General features: G+C 45.4%; 1 protein-coding gene across 2 annotated transcripts in view; it reads right to left on the reverse strand.

Annotated features, from left to right (window-relative positions):
• KIAA1549L (KIAA1549 like) overlaps positions 1 to 16719 on the reverse strand; it is a gene marked incomplete at both ends in the record, with an annotated part of 280146 nt that overhangs the window by 20448 nt on the left and 242979 nt on the right. For both annotated transcript variants that reach the window (XM_082627296.1, XM_082627295.1), the window contains one exon: positions 8007 to 8357. In XM_082627296.1, coding sequence (XP_082483422.1) covers positions 8007 to 8357 — 351 coding nt within the window. The remainder of the gene's footprint in view (positions 1 to 8006; positions 8358 to 16719) is intronic.

The raw sequence follows: 16719 nt of genomic DNA on the forward strand, positions 1-16719 counted from the left end.
GTTCTGTGACAGTGGCCGTGAGGGGCCCAGTCTGGCCCCCAAGGACACCATCTTTTGGGATCCCTGTCCTCTGGCTAGAAAGGAGATCACACTCAGAACTGTAGGCAGTCTTTATAAATAGCTCTCAGGTCTCTGAGGTGGAAGGAACCTGGATGTGACAAAAATAGGCCACTCTTCGGGCTCAGAGGTTTGGTTGTAAAAGTAGAAGGGAAGGGGCTTCCCTGGTGGCGCAGTGGTTGAGAGTCCGCCTGCCGAGGCAGGGGACACGGGTTCGTGCCCCAGTCTGGGAGGATCCCACATGCCCCGGAACGGCTGGGCCCATGAGCCATGGCCGCTGAGCCTGCGCGTCCGGAGCCTGTGCTCTGCAACGGGAGAGGCCACAACAGTGAGAGGCCCGCGCACCACAAAAAAAAAAAAAAAAAAAAAAAAAGTAGAAGGGAAAGTGACCACAGTTTGCTCAAAGTTCCAGCCCTGATGTCCCTGGGCAGGTGCCGAGGGGGTGGGTCAGAGCCATTCTTTCTAGCAAACCCAGTGGAGAATGAGCCCGGGTGAGACCCACTGTGTGCTGGACCCTCCTTGTGCATGTGCATCCATCCAGAGGGGGAATCTGATGAAGATCAACCTCAAGGGGTAGCACTAGAGGGGTGAGAAGTCAAAGGGGCAGGCTGCAGACGGAGGAACGGGTCAGGGTTCTCAGGCTTTGCACTGGTCGGGGCATGAGGAACAACAGGCCAAAGCCCCCACCCTCATTGGAGGCCCTTGTCCTGTGACAGCAAGTCAGCCTCAGGGCAGAGCGAATGTGCCAATCTTTCCTGTCCTGCTGACAATGCTGGGTTCCACTGCCAGGTGCCCCTTCCACCACACTGTGCTGACCCTGCGAGTACTGCTCCGGGCACAACAAGTGTCTAAGTCTGCATGCAGCTACAAATAACTTTACATTCTGATGCACAAAGTAGAATCTGCCAGCAGATAGTTCTTATTTAGTTGAAAACAGAGGGCATTGTAATTGAAGACTGACCCCATGGTGCAAACTCAGTGCTTATCTTGATCTGTCAGCTCAACAGGAGTTACTGATGGAGCAACACTGAGGCTTCCAGGCCCTGGGAATCATAGAAGATTCAAGCTGGAAAGAGCAGGAGACCACACCTCTTACCTTAACACAGGGAGATATGGAAGCCCAGACAGGTGAACTGACTTGTTCAAAATCACATAGCCAGTTAAGGGTGTTATCTCACAATTCTGAGCTAAGGGTGGTGTGATGCAGAGGGCAGGGGTTTGGAGTCAGACAAAACTGGGTCTGATTCACTTTGTTGTACAGCAGAAACTAACACAACATTGTAAAACAACTATACTCCAATTTAAAAAAAGCAAAAACAAACAAACAAAAAACTGGAGTTGAATCCTGGCTTGATCTTTACCAGCTGCTTGACCTCGAGTAACTTACCTTCTCTGTGTCTGTTTTCTCATTAGGTGATGAAAGTAACAGAATCACACCCCCATTTCAAAGGCTGTTCAGAAGACTCATTTTATATGTTAATATGACATTTGGCACATAGTGGGTACTCAATAAATGACATTCTCTTCCTTTTGAGACAAGATAATATTTTGATATAGTAATTGTAGTAACCAAGACTTTGCCACCACGGTTCCTTGAATCCAGGGCCCTTCCCCTGCCCCAAGCAGTGAGGGCATCGCACCTTCCTGCCCCAGGGAAGGAAGGCTACCCCCACTAAAGATGGCCCAAGAGCCAACTCTTACTGGCATTTCAAAAGTCCAAGCTACTGAATTGCAAGCATTTAGGATTTTGAATATCAAAAACCTAAGCCCTTAGAGCACTCAAGGCTGAAGGCTGATGCCAAAACAAGAGATTTGGAAGAAGTGAAGTACTTTTAGACCACTCTGCCCTCTAAACACCCTTAGGTTAGGAAGAAGAGAGCTTAGATGCTGACGGGTCTGGAGAAGCGCCTCAATCTGGGAGCACAGGGGGATGGGGAGGTGAGGAGAGAATAAATATAAGGAAGATGCTAGAGAGGGGAGAGGGGCAAGGGTGTGTGTGTGCGCGCGCGCGCACGCGCGTGCATGTGAAAGAGACAGAGAGGGGGAGAGGGGAGAGGCAGAGAGAGAGGGAGAGAGAAGGCTCAAGCACGGGAGGAGGGGAAGGAGGGATCTGGAGAGAGCTTGTAAGCAGGAGGACCAGAATATAGCTGTGCTCTACCTGGACTAACACCTGCAGACTAGATGGAAACAAGCAGCTCTCTGGGACATCAGCCAGATGAGTAGTTAGATGAGAGCAAACTGGGACCAAGTACTGAAGCCTCTTCCCCACCCTGACCATGCTTTGCACCATGTAGCTCCCCCTCCCCTCCCCTCCCCCCTCCACACTAAGCTTTAATCAGAGATGGGGAGGGAAACCCTGAACTGAGACTGAACTTCTGGCGCTGGAAGGTTACAGGAAAATAAACTGACATGTCTTGCACACCTGAGTTTGTGAGCTGAGCTACATACTCCTCTCCTCCCTCCCTCTCTCCCTTTCCACAATCTTCCTGTACAAACTGGTTTTTACTCACTCGAATGATTAAGCTTAGAGGGGTATGCCTTTGCCAGACGCTGGGTACTCTGTCGGTTTTCAAGCAGGGCTTCCTTGGGGCAGTCCAAAGGCAAAGAGCCCCAGCGCAGGCTGTCCCAGGTAATACAGAGCGACCTACCTTCATGGACTCCTGGGAGCTGGACAACGCTCCATTGTCTGGCTGCCAGCATAACTGATGCCGTCTTGGACCCGTTCAGTTCCTCCTGTCCTTCCACTGACCCTACCCAAGACTGTACTGCGTGGTAAATCACTTCTCTGCCATCAAGGGCTTTGTAGTTAATAGATATTATTTAATGACCATTAGGTCCAGGTGGCCTCTATGCTCTGTTACTCTCCAAACAATGATAAAGCCCTTCATGATGTAGTCCCCGCACCCACAAGACTAATTACTCACCGTAAGTCTTGACGTAGGAATGCACTCCCTGTCTCCAAGCACGTACCCCCATACCCCAGGTTAGCTGTAAAATTGTCCCAGCGGCCCCTCTGTGGTGTGGAGTGCAGCCTGTGAATGCTTCTGGATCGCCATCCGCTCCATCCTACCCTGTATGTAAGTTACCCTATAATACACTGATCCATTGATTAAATGGAGCTACCTGCCTCATTTTTCAGTCTCCAGATACCTTCTCGGTTTGGTGGGTTCCCTTCATCCTTAAGCACCCATCAACACTGCTTGGGGTAGACCCTCTCCCGCTATTCCACCTTCAGCAAACTGTCAATGACTTTTGTGCAATAACTGACATTGAATTCCCATTCCCCCTCCCCCCTTCCTTTCCCGCCCCACCAAACTTGGCCAGATGGCAGCTCAGAACAGATTCAAATTTGATTTGGAGAAACACAAGAAATGCAACATTTCTTGAAGCCAAGTGTTGCGGTGGATGCAAACTCCTGCCTGGTATGCCTGCATATCTCATCATTAATGAAGGTTTCAGAAGGGGTTTTTTGGTTTTGTTTTGCTTTGTTTTTGAGGGGAGAGGAGGAAAACGGGCTGTAATATTCTCAATTCCATCCTTATGGAGATGTCTCTCCTACAAGGGGCAATGATAGGAATGGACCAAATCCCATCGAACTGGTTAAGCTTCCTTATAAGATCACACTCTGAAGTTTAGGAGATTTGAGTCCTCATCAGAGGCTAGGACATCCTCTGGATCACCTGGCCAGAGGGTGGAAAGAGCATGGGCTTTGAAGTTAGAGAGCCCTGAGTTCTAACCCCATTCTGCCCTTCAGAGCTGTGTCACCTTAGGCAAGGTTCTTCACTTCTCCAGGCCTCAGTTTCCCATGGAGTACACGGGGGTAGTAATGTTGACTTCATAGGGTGGGTGTTAGGTCAAAAAAGACAGTAGCACTTAGCTTAACGTCCTGTATAGGGCAGGAGCGCAAGAGAGGGCAGCTGGTATTGTGCTATTATTATCACGATTAGTTGCATCTGTAAGGCCTCTAGAGGGGAAGATGCTTTCACCCCATCCCTTTCTCGGAATCCCCGACACCAACAGGAAGGCTGTAGGGTGTTTTCATTCCTCTTGGCACAGACTCATTACGGCTGCTAGCAAAATTGGATTGGTCATTAGGTGTCAAGTCCAATTTCCTCCCAGATTCAAGGGGTAAAATATGATCAAGGGTCTCCTGAACTGCAGGGCAGAAATCCCCAGCTGCCAGCAGTAACCTTCTCCACGATATAAATGCCGTCAGCCTGGCTGAGTGCATTGAGAACCACCAGCTTCCCACTATCCTACAGCAGCGCTCAGAGTGCTTCCTTTTTGGAAGCTGAAAAGTAATCACAGTTATCATTCTAAATTGCCACCCTGTCCACTGATTTCCACATTATCATAGCACAGAGGGCTTGGCAAGAACTTGGGTTAAGAATCATCACTGCTACTGTGTATTGTTAGCCATTTCTCTTTTCGTTAAAATAAGGACCTCATTATTGTGGGCAAAAGGAAACCTTAATAACGAAAGAACTGCCTTTGATGTTGTTCAGTTTGACGGTCCATCTCTCTGCTGTGTTATTGCTCAGTCCATTCCCCTTTTTTGGTGGCTTCATTTTTTAAAGTATATGATGCTAATGTTTCTGCCCTTCCTGGCACAACTGCCAACCCTGAATTATAACAAACAGAACCATCCAAGTTTTCATATTCCCACAATGACATTTTTAGATGGTTTTGTTAAATTGAGGCATATGGATGTGGGTTGTGGCATCTTCTTGCCTGTCATTGGAAGACTCAACCCAGCTATTTAAGTTTTTCTCTCTGAAACCCAGATCTCTTCACAGATTCCCAGAATCTGGCCTCCAGCTAGAGGGGCCCAGTCATTCTTGAGAATCATCTTTAAGCAGAAGTGAAGCCTCCCTGAGCACAGAGCATGCTCTTAAAAGAATGTAACAGAGTAGAAGAAGATATAATCTCAGAACTGTCAGGGAAAGGGAGATAACTAGTGGAACCCAGGGAAAAGAAGAGAATATTTTTATAACAATGACTACCATTTATCCAGTAATTTGATGTGCTAGGCTCCATATGAAGCACTCTGATTAATATCCACTAACACGTGTTAGGTGCTTACTAAATGCCAGGACCGTGCTGAGCATTTTACACGAATTACCATCCCTTCCTCACTGCAGCCCTCTTCTCGCCACCATTCTATGGCTGAGGGATCTGAGACTCAGAGTTATGATCACTGGCTAACGTCATTCAGCTGGCGAGTGCCATTCCACTCTAGGCTGAGGGAAAATTCGGGGACACGGTTAATGTCTGGAATCAGGAAGAATGGGCCAACGACACTGAAGTCAGTGTGGATCAGTATAGAATGGATACAGGTAACTCTCCCCAGGGGACAGCCACTTTAAGAGGTAGGTATAAATGTGGTGAGATTAGAGTGTTTTCTAAATCTCAGTGAGAAAATCCCTTCTTTCCCCATAAAGAAGAGTACCAATTTAATGGGCAATTAGTTAAGAAAACTGTGATTGTGGAAACTATAATACGACTATCATGGGAAAGTATTTTAAAGTAACAGATTTGCCAGGCTCAGTGAGCATTTTTCTAACTCTTTCTGAAAAAAGGATATTTGGAATCTCATCTGATGAGAGCATGGCCAGTGGTGGCCCCAGAGTTGCTGACACTCTTCTGGAAGGCAGTGCTTCTTGAACAGATTCAGAAAAGTTCCGTGATGGCAGAGGCAAACTCCTATTCCTGAGATCTGGGCATTGCCCCGAAGTCTTCTATTTTAACTTAAACATTATATTAAGAATTTTGCATTTTATTCTACCCATATCTCAGAAAATGGGATGTGAAAAAAGATGTCCCACATTCACTCTATTTCCTTTATTGACTATGCTCTCGGGGTTTGCATATTACAGACTGAGGAAGATGACTCCAATACCAACCAGTTCTCCTTCTGATAATGTCATACTTCCCCTGAATTGGCTTTTACTTAATGAAAGACCATTAACAGGAAAGACCAGGAAACAAGTATTCTGGCCCACCTGATCATTCAGCATCTCACTGCAGGTTTGTAAGTTAATATTCTTAATAATAAAGTAGTTTTTGTGAGTTTAATCAGCATGATCTGATCACCCTGGAGTGAACAGACAAAATAGAAATTCTGCACCTGCCGACTTAAGGACCAACCCTTGCAGTGATGATGACCGCACTCAAGCACAAGTGTCCCTGCCCCAAAGGCTCAGTTTGAAATAAACTTTGGTCTCTCCTGACAGAGTTTTATCAACAGGGAAAGGCTGGGCCAGAGACTGACATTCCAAGAGAGAGCACCGACAGAAAGAGAGACTGAGGGGATTAGGAGAAGTGTGAAGGGGAGACATCTCAGGGACCTGGTCAGGAGGAATCTGGAGCAAAGAATAAGGAAATTCACAATAGTGTGTAGATTAGGTAGTTCCATAGCATAACAGCAGTTTATTAAGTGCCACTGTAGTGTGTGTGCTTTGGGGGGGTGGGGTGGTTGGAGTTATCAAAAGGCTCCACAAGCCCATAGGTATCCCCAATAGTCTACTGAAAATGAAAGAAATAATACGATGGAGAGACAATGGAACAGCCCAAGGCAGGTTGAGAACATGGGCTCTGTCACCAGATGGCCTGGCTTTGGGTCCTGGAACTGCCCCTTCCTGGCTGTGTGACTTGAACAAGCTGTGTAACCTCAGTTTCCTCATCTGTAAAATAGGGATAAAACTAGTAAACCAGTACCTGTCTCAGAGGCTTGTAGTAAGGACTAAATAAATGAGTTAACATACACATGACACTTAGATCAGTACCTAGTAACAGTGAAGCACTCTATAAATGTTAGCTTTTATTGGGTAATTACATATCACAACGACAACTTATAAAGCTCTATTAATGAGTAACCCTTGGGGATAGGGCATGAAGTATTGCAAGGGTGGAATCTATACATATACAAAGCATTGCCTATTATGGTCTGTGGCTTATAAAACTACGTCTTTTTTAAAAGATATCTGTAGGGCCTCCCTGGTGGCGCAGTGGTTGAGAGTCCGCCTGCCGATGCAGGGGATACGGGTTCGTGCCCCGGTCTGGGAGGATCCCATATGCCGCGGAGCGGCTGGGCCCGTGAGCCATGGCCGCTGGGCCTGCGCATCCGGAGCCTGTGCTCCGCAACGGGAGAGGCCACAACAGTGAGAGGCCCGCATACCGCAAAAAGAAAAAAAAAAAAAAAAAAAAAAAGATATCTGTAGATGCTATGGTGATGAACTAATTATATGCAAGATGAACTAATTATATGCAAACTAATTAAAGTGGTTGTTTAAATCATGGAAGCTTTTAGTCATTGGATGCTTTCTCAGATACTGAAGTACAGTTACTACTTAATGAGATAATCATGGCTGAAACTTCTATGGCATTTACTGGGTGCCTGGCATTTTTCTAGTACCTCATGTATATCAACTTGGTTAATCTTTACAACCACCCTAGGATATCAGTTATTTTTCTTACCTGTTTACTTTACTTGTAGAAAATTTAAGTCTCCAAGTTACAAAGTCAGCTGGGATACAAAGTCAAGGCAACCGCCTCCAGAGCCTCTGCTGGGAGCCACCAGGCTACACGGCCCCCTAACATAGGGCTCTGCAACACGTTCTGACATTTAAACCAGGGCCTTTAAACGTAGGGTTGTAGAAAGCAACTAGCGCATGAAGAGTGAGGTCAGCCCTTCACAGAAGGGATAAAAAAGGGAAGTCATTCTAAAACATATTACGGTCGGACATAAGGGCTTCCTGTGTGTCTGTGTCCACAGGACTAAAAGGCTTAGGCTTGGATCCTGGGTGGAGGACGTGTGAAAGCCCAGCAAAGTTTGTTTCCAAATCCCAAGGAGGCTCATCAGGAAAGTCCCCGCTCTGAAACCCTTGTCGGAACACCCTGGCCGGAGCTGACCTGATGAGGGCAGGCACGCGGAGGGATGTCTGACTTACCGGCCGGGGCAGACTGTACTGGTACATTTCTGGGCGGTAGGTCGGCACCCACTGCACCCCAGCCCTGGGCCGCGTCATGGTCCCAGGAGCGCTGGTCACCACCTCGGAGTAGGGCAGGTGCTGGGCAGAGCCATAGGCCTCTGCGTGCCGGCTCTGGCCTGCGTGTCCTGCGGATGCCAGGCTGAAGGCCTCCTCCAGCAGCATGTGCATCTGTTGCCGGACCTCGTCGATGGAGGGCTGCGAGCTCAGCGTGGAGGTCTCCGAGTGGCCTTTCACCTGCCTCGACCGGGCGTAGCCCCGGGGCTCATTCACTCTGTCAATGTTGGTTTCCTCTATGATTTCAGGCTCAGTCTGTGGGACCAAACAAATGCCCATCAATTTGTTAATGAACTTTCCTTCCCATTAATGATGTCTATAATTTACTCTAAAACGTTCTGTTTAGGTGCGTGTCATTAGGCATTTGTGCTAATTTATATTAGACCCTAGGCGCCCTCTCCCAGCATTCACACTACAGGGGTAGTCAGCTAGCATTCTATCAGTGAGGCCACACTATCTATGTGAACACACACAACTATCTCTGTGAACTTCAGTTTTCTGGACCTTAAGGAATGCATCAGGCTTTGCTAATTCGCATAATGAGGATGAGAAATGGCTTTTCATTGATGACATTAGTGGTATCCTCTAAAACCTTTCAGAGACATTCTCCACCCTTAGGCCTTTTAGGTAAAAGAATCTAGAGCATCTTGTAGTCTACACCCCAGGGGCTGGTGTTCTAGACCATAGACTAACCCCCTAAATGGTCCCCCAGCCATTGAGGGAATTGCTGGTTGCCTGATGCCAGTCATCAGAGAGAATAACAAAGCCAGACCTCAAAGCGTAGTGCCCCCTGAGTCAGGAGCTCTGGGGTCAGGGCCCAGCAATCGGTGCCTTAACAAGCCCTCCAGGAGATTCTGATGCCTGCTCAAGTTTGAGACCCACTGCTCTAGAATGTTCATCTGCCTTCTTCCAGTGAACTTTCCATTCGGGGAGCAGTTGCAGTACTCAGATGGGCAGAGAGCTAGGACTTGATCAGCTTCCAGAGCAGGCTGCCTGGACTGTCTTATGTTTGCCTGCTAATGAATGCTTATTTAATAAGTCTGCATGTGTGGCAGATTTTGGTCTGAGACTTGCTTTTGTGATAATATGATAGTGAGGTTGCAGAGGCTAGTTAACCCACGTCCACTTCAAGTATGTCCATGGCTACCGCTATCTGCTAAAAGAACCTGAGGGTTCTGTGTGAATAAACTGGCATAGATCAGTTTGCCACCCTGCTCCCCATCCATGACACAAGAAACAGCTGTCACTTTAGGAAAGTTAGACAATACAGATAAGCAAGAGGGAAAAAAAATCAAAAAAGTCCATTTACATTTGGCGTAGTTATTCCATTCCTAAACCTATCTGATTTTGTGTGTACACTCCTCTTCCGTGCACACATGCCCCTTTAAAAAGATTGATGTATTTATATCCTGGTTCTGGGTGCTTATAATTATTTTACATAGAGTGAATATTTTCCTACCTGGGTTTCACAGCTTAACTGCTGTGCGACTTAGAGCAATGTCTTAGCTTAGGTTGCCCCAAAAAGCAGAACCTGAGACGTACATTTATATACAGATAATTCCTCTAGAGACTGTCCTTGAACTCTGAGATCTGTGCAGGAGCCAGGTGGGCAGAATGGGGTCCCACAGGTGTCCCACAGAATAGTGCAGAGAAGCCTCGGGCAAAGCCAAGAGATGAGGAACTGTTAGGGTAACACAGTCAAGCTGCTACCGTGCAGGGCGGATGCTTCTGCAATGACCAGCTCTAAAAGACGATCCAAGAGGTAAAAGGGCAGAAAAGATGTTCCAACCAGGAGAGTTACTTAACTTTATGATGTTTCAGTTTCCTCATCTGTAAAATGAGGATAACAATAAGACCTGCCTCAAAAGGTTTTATAAGGACTGAACAAGATGATAGAGGTAGTTTAGAACAGCAGCACATGGTAAAAACACAGTAATAGTAGCTTTTGTCGTTATCATAATTGTCATTATAATTACTTTTATTCATTCAACCACACGTTATTTCTCACGAATAAAGCACTCGAACATATAGGAATGAGCACAGCAAGAAAATGTCATCAGGGAACCCATTCATTAAAGGGACCCCTTCCCTCCTTAAAATCTAGATGTGGGGCTTCCCTGGTGGCGCAGTGGTTGAGAGTCTGCCTGCCGATGCAGGGGACACGGGTTTGTGCCCCGGTCTGGGAAGATCCCACATGCCGTGGAGCGGCTGGGCCCGTGAGCCATGGCCGCTGAGCCTGCGTGTCCGGAGTCTGTGCTCCGCAACGGGAGAGGCCACAACAGTGAGAGGCCCGCGTACCGCAAAAAAAAAAAAAAAAAAATCTAGATGTGGAAGGTCAGAACTACATTATTTTTCATGTTTTAAACATTTATGTACTTTTCTTTGGTATTAATACACATGCACTAGAGAAGAAATAAAAAATACAGAAAGCATGAAAAAGAAATTAAACATTTCCTGTAATCTTATCACACAGAATTAGGGCTTGGCTATAGTTCAAGATCAAAAGACAAGATTCTCTGTGGACCTGCAAGTCTAGATTTATCAACGTACATCAACAGTAATTCAGAATACTATTTTTATATTAACGCATGCAAGAACAGATTATGGAGTGCAAAATTACCTTCATAATAATAAACAAGAACTCAAAGACATTTCATGCCTGGATGTATGCCCCCAGACCCTGGGCTGGGGACGCCCCGGGGCCCTTATGCATCGGGGTTCTTTAGGGAAAGGCTTGAAATCGCTCTCCAGGAAACGTGTTCCCAGTGATACCTTCTAGGGTAGTGAATGCAACTTCTGAAAAAAATTTTCTTACAACGCTTAGAACATTCTGAATGGAATTTCAGAGCCGGAAGGGACTTTAGGAGACCATTTAATTCAAGCCCCATTTTACGGATGAGAAACTCAAGGCCAGAGCGGTTAAGTGACTTACCCAATGTCCACCAGAGGTGGCAATGGCAGAGCCTTGCTCTCCCAGCTCCTGTCCCTTGCACATCTTGCCGCACCCCGTTACCTCTCACAGTTCCCTGGCAATGCTGGTTGCTACCCACACACGGCCCTTCCTCCTCGCATCCCCAGTCTCCCGGATGAATAATGGATGCTTAGTGCTAAACCACTCCCAGGTGGAAGATTACTGGTGCTGAGGACGGCTGTGAGATTCCCCACACCTGAGCTGGGCTATGCATTTCCAGTCATACCGGTGGATCGATTATCCTGTGAATTTATAGTTGTGACTTCAGCGGGGCACAAATATATTTCTTAGCAACAACTTCCTACTCACCCATTCTCCCAGGAGCCCTGGGGTGGGGCTGTACTGAGTTCAGGGAGGGGTTCTCTGAGTAAGGCTCAGGGAAGATACTATCTTGGCTGGGGAGGTGGAGACATTCTCCAGAATCCCATTGCATCTACCCCGTAACACCCCAACGCAAATCAACCTGCGCTTCCCCCCTGCCCCGAGTTTTCATTTTGCGTGGGCAGGGGGCTCCCTTTAACTGGAGGGCCAGAGTCATAACCCAAGTATGACCTCAACAGGTTGGTGCTAAAGAATTCCTCTCTTCCCACTCTTCTCACTTGCTTTTTTAGCCTCCTGCTATCTATAGATGGAAAAAACATGAGCTCGCATTATATCCTGGGATTTCCCCTCTTCACACTTGATTTGCTTATTTAATCTTGAGCAAGTCTGGATGCTCTCTGAGCCCATTTCACTTGTCGCTCATGAACTTAGCACAAGACACTTGGCATTCAAGAAAGCTTTGTGAAATGGAACCAAAATAAAAAATTCTGTCAATTGCCCATGGAGTAGAAAGAACTTGAGGTTAAGATAAAGAGCCCTCATTCCCTAACAGATTTCCCCCAACACTGCAGAGCCACAGGCGAGCCACGTGAATTCCCTACGCCTCAGTCTCCTCACCTGAAAAATGGGAGTGTTAACCATGGTCTGGGGAAGTCCCTTCTGGTTCTCACATTTACTGTGAATGACGTTGATTTCTTGGATGCTATCTGCTCTAAGAGAGCCCAGATTCCTCCTACAATTGTTGTGCCTGGGGGGAATCTGATGTCCGCTCATAAGGGGAATCCCTCCCCACCCTCTGTATCACCTCCTTCCCTACCTCAAAATATCAATATATGAGTAGCGATACGTTTGTTCTTTTACTTAACAGATAATCATCGATTTCAACCCCGTGCTTGGCCCTGGGTTGGGATCTGCAGATACAACAATAAATACGATAGTGTCCCAGCCCTCAGAGAGCTCCCAGTCTATAGAAGGAGACAAATGACGACAACAGTTGTCACAGCAGCTAACACTTACTAACAGCTTATGTGCTAGACACTGTTATAAGTGCTTTATATGGATCCTCTTTTCCTTACAGTAATCTATGAGGCAACAACTATGCCTATCCGTATTTTACAGATGAAGGCACTGAGGCACTGAAAGATCAACTATGTTGCCCATAATTGATGGAGCTGCATTTTGAACTCAGAGAGCCTGATTCCCAGCACCCAAGCTCTTACTCACCACGTACATAAATAGGTCCATTACCGTACCACAGATATTGGCTCTGGCAGAGGGACAAACAGATATCTGTGACCAGAAGGACAGACTATAAAATAATAATTGAGAAAATCTACCTTACTGATTACTGTAAGCAAATATCAAGTGCTTAGAAGAGGGTCTGGCAGACGCTCCCATATTATCTCCTCCTCCTCCCCACAGGCTGGGGGTTCCTTTAAGGCTGGGGCAGTGTCTTTTTGTTATATCCACAGCCTCCAATTCAGAGCTTAGCCCAAAGCTGAAACCAGTAATTGCCTGTTAAGCAAAAGAACTGAACAGAGCAGGTGCTCAAAGTTACTTGAGGACCTGTGATATGCTAGCCCTGTGCTGGGTTTTCCACTTGTGGTCCCTCACCAATCCCTGAGGGCCGTATGGCTGTACCCATTTTCCAGTTAAGGCGTATGTGTCAACTGGCCTAACCTGCTCCAAGTCCTTCTTCCTAACTTGTACAATTTTGAAAATACCTTTTGCTTTTATTTGACAAAAAGAGGGAGACAGGCACAAAGACACATCTCCCAGTGTTGACTGATGGCTGCCTTGGGTACAAATGTCAGTGGAATATCTGGGACAGAGAATATATTTTTAAACCTCCTTAACTTGGAGCTTATCATACTAGCCTCTCCAACCTCATACTCCAGAGAAGCACTGGGGAACTTTTTTTTTAATGATTTTTATAAATTGATCAAGATATACTTCAATAAAAATTCTAAAAAGTTAATCAGGGAATGTCTGCTCCTGGTAGAAAATTAGAAAACACAGATAAGCAAAAGGAAGAAAATTAAAATCCATTCTAATCTTACCACCAGAGATAACTAATGTTAACATTTTGACCTTTGTGCATGCCCTTCCAGATGTCTTCTATGCATATGAGATAAGCTGAAGATTATGAATGGTGGCACATTACCGACACTCTCCTCTCTACTGCCCCACCTCACCCATCACCCCACCCCAGGCAGCTACAAAGAATGCTGACTTGGCCCACGTCAGTTTCTCCCTCCTCCTCTTCCAAGGAGAGTTCACCACTTGCCACAAGATTCTCTGGCTTTTGTGATGGAGAACAGGAAGTGGGGGAGGGCAATGAGGCAGAAGGGGAGTGGGCGGCAGGATTTTTTTAGTGGGATTTTGGAGACAGATGCAAAAGCAGCAATAAAGCATGTGACTGGGAAAGGAATTAAGGAAGTTGAAAATGTATTATGGGCATTTCTTGTATCAATATATGAAAATATGAGTAAAGAAGTAGAAGTAGTTAAAATCTACTTTTGTCAACATAATTCTTTTGAGTTTAGATACTTTCTCAGAGCCATCTGGGTCATGATTTTATAAACAGAATAATCACACACATATATATTTTATAAATATATATAAGTTGAATGTCCCATTATATAAAAATCCTCCTATATATATGAATATATATGGATTTACATATATATAATAGAATTATATATAATATTTGGAAATCTTTTGTACAATATTACAAATAAATATGTCAATAAAAATATGTATTTATAGGAAATAACCTTAAAAGAGTTCATAGCATACTGCTATATCGAGTTTTCAACCTACTTTTTAAATATTTAAATATTTATTTATTTATTTTTATTTATTTATTTTTGGCTACCTTGGGTCTTCGTTGCTGTGCGCGGGCTTTCTCTAGCTGCGGCGAGCGGGGGCTACTCTTCATTGCAGTGCGCAGGCTTCTCATTGCGGTGGCTTCTCTTGTTGCAGAGCATGGGCTCTAGGCGTGCAGTCTTCAGCAGTTGTGGCACATGGGCTCAGGAGTTGTGGCGCACGGGCTTAGTTGCTCCACGGCATGTGGGATCTTCCCGGACTAGGGCTCGAACCCTTGTCCCCTGCACTGGCAGGTGGATTCTTAACCACTGCGCCACCAGGGAAGTCCCTACAACCTATTTTTAACTATCCACTATTTTAGGTGGTTTCCCAATATTTTACCATAGAAACAAAGCTGAAATATGTATATTGTGATTAAAATTTCACATATAACCATAAATTTAGCCTTAGGTTAAATTCCTAGAAGTAGAATTACTGGGTTAGAGGAAACGCCCATATTTAAGATTTTGGATATTTATGGTGTTAAGTGAGCTAGGCTGAGACCTGGGAATTTTTGCTGCAGTGCTTGCACCTGGACAAACATCTCCAGCAACAGAATACAAAGAAATTATAAGGGACTAAAAATAACTGCACACATGTGAAGTTGGGGCAAATGATGAACAATAAGATACAAAAAGGACACAAACCATTTCTGAGGTGCCAGGAGCAAAAGCAGGGTCCTGCGGATGATTCCTGCACACGGGACCACCAACGGGGTGGGCAGGCCAACCTAAGCTACGCCTCCTGCCCGACCGATTGGATCCACCCTCACCCTCACCCCACTTAAGGAACCAGCTCATGCCCCCCACCTCAGGACGTGAGCAAGGGCACGTGTTTCTTGTTCTCACGCCCTCCTGCTGTAGCACGAGTCCCAAGAGAGCCTTGCCTGAATTCCTAGTCTGGTCTCTTATCAATTTCTATTGAGTAAGGAGACCAAAGACCTGAGCTGGTAATCTAAGTATCCTCAGCAGCAAAGGCCACAGGAATTTAGAAGAAATTAAGGTCATTTCTTCTCCATACCTGAACACACGGGCCTCCGGGCTTGAGCTTTAGGGTGCCCACCGGACGGAGTAAACATCTGCGATCCTTTCAACGTTGTTTAAAAGAGCACACCTGTCTCGCACACCTAGGAATGCCCACAAAGTGCCTAAGTATTCATGTGCCTTCAGCTTCTCTTTGACACACCATGGGAAAAAACTTGAAGGAAATTATAGCCCTGCTAGGAACCCTAATTATCTTCTTTCTGGAAAATATTCCATCATGTTGCCTGGTCCTAGAACACATTCTGTAGCCCTAAGACTTCATCAAAATTAAAAACCAGCTTTTTTTTTTTATCAGACAATGAAAAGACAAGCCACCAACCAGGAGAAATATTAGGATTTGTATCCAAAACATAAGGAATTCCTACAAATAAATAACAAAATGACAACGTCATTTAAAAATTGGGCAAAAGGCTTGAATAGACACCTCATTAAGTAAGGTACATAAATGTTCAATAAATGTATGAAGAAGGGCTCAACGTCATGAGTAATTAGGGAAATTACATCACTTCACATTCACTGGAATGGCTAAAATTAAAAAGATTAATCACAAATGTTGGTGAGATTGAGGAGTAGGATTAGAACTGTCACAATGATGATGGGAAGGTAAACAGCAGAAATAGTTTGTAAACCTGTTTGCAGTTTCTTAAAAAGTTAAACATACACCTATATTGGGACCCAGAAATTCCACTCCTACATCTTTATCCAAGATAAATAAAAACATCTTGTCTTAGTCTGCTCTGGCGGCTAGAATAAAATAACACAAACAGGGTGGGTTATAAACAACAGAAATTGATTTCTCATAGTCCTGGAGGTTGGAAGTCCAAGGGTGCCAGCGTGGCTGGGTGAGGGCCCTCTTCCAGGATGCACACTCCTCACTGTATCCTCACATAGAGGAAGGGGCGAGGTTGCTTTGGGGGAATCTCTTTTATAAGGGCGCTAATTCCATTCACGGATTCCACACTCACGACCTGCTCGCCTCCCCAAGGCCCCACCTCCTAATACCAACATATGGGGGTCAGAATTTCAAAGCTTGAATTTTAGGGGGGCACACACATTTAGACTACAGTACATATGTTCACAAAACATATATGTGAAAATGTTTACAGCAGTTTTTTTCTAGTAGCTCCAAACTGGAAACAACCCAAATGTCCAACAATAGGATGATGGATAAATAGTGGTATATTCATACAATGGAATAATACTCAGTAACAAAAAAATGAACTACTGATACATGCAAAAACATTGATAAATTTTGAGCAAGAGAAGTCAGACACAAAAGAGTACATACTGAATAATTCCATTCAGATGAAGTTCAAGAACAGGTAAAACTATGATAGTAGATATCAGAAAAGTGGTTGCTATTTGAGGTCGTGGTGGTAAAGACTGGCTGAAAGGAGAAATGAGGCAACTCTTC

Source organism: Mesoplodon mirus, assembly GCF_964341445.2.
Source record: "Mesoplodon mirus genome assembly, chromosome: 7".
NCBI classification, from domain to species: Eukaryota; Metazoa; Chordata; class Mammalia; order Artiodactyla; family Ziphiidae; genus Mesoplodon; species Mesoplodon mirus.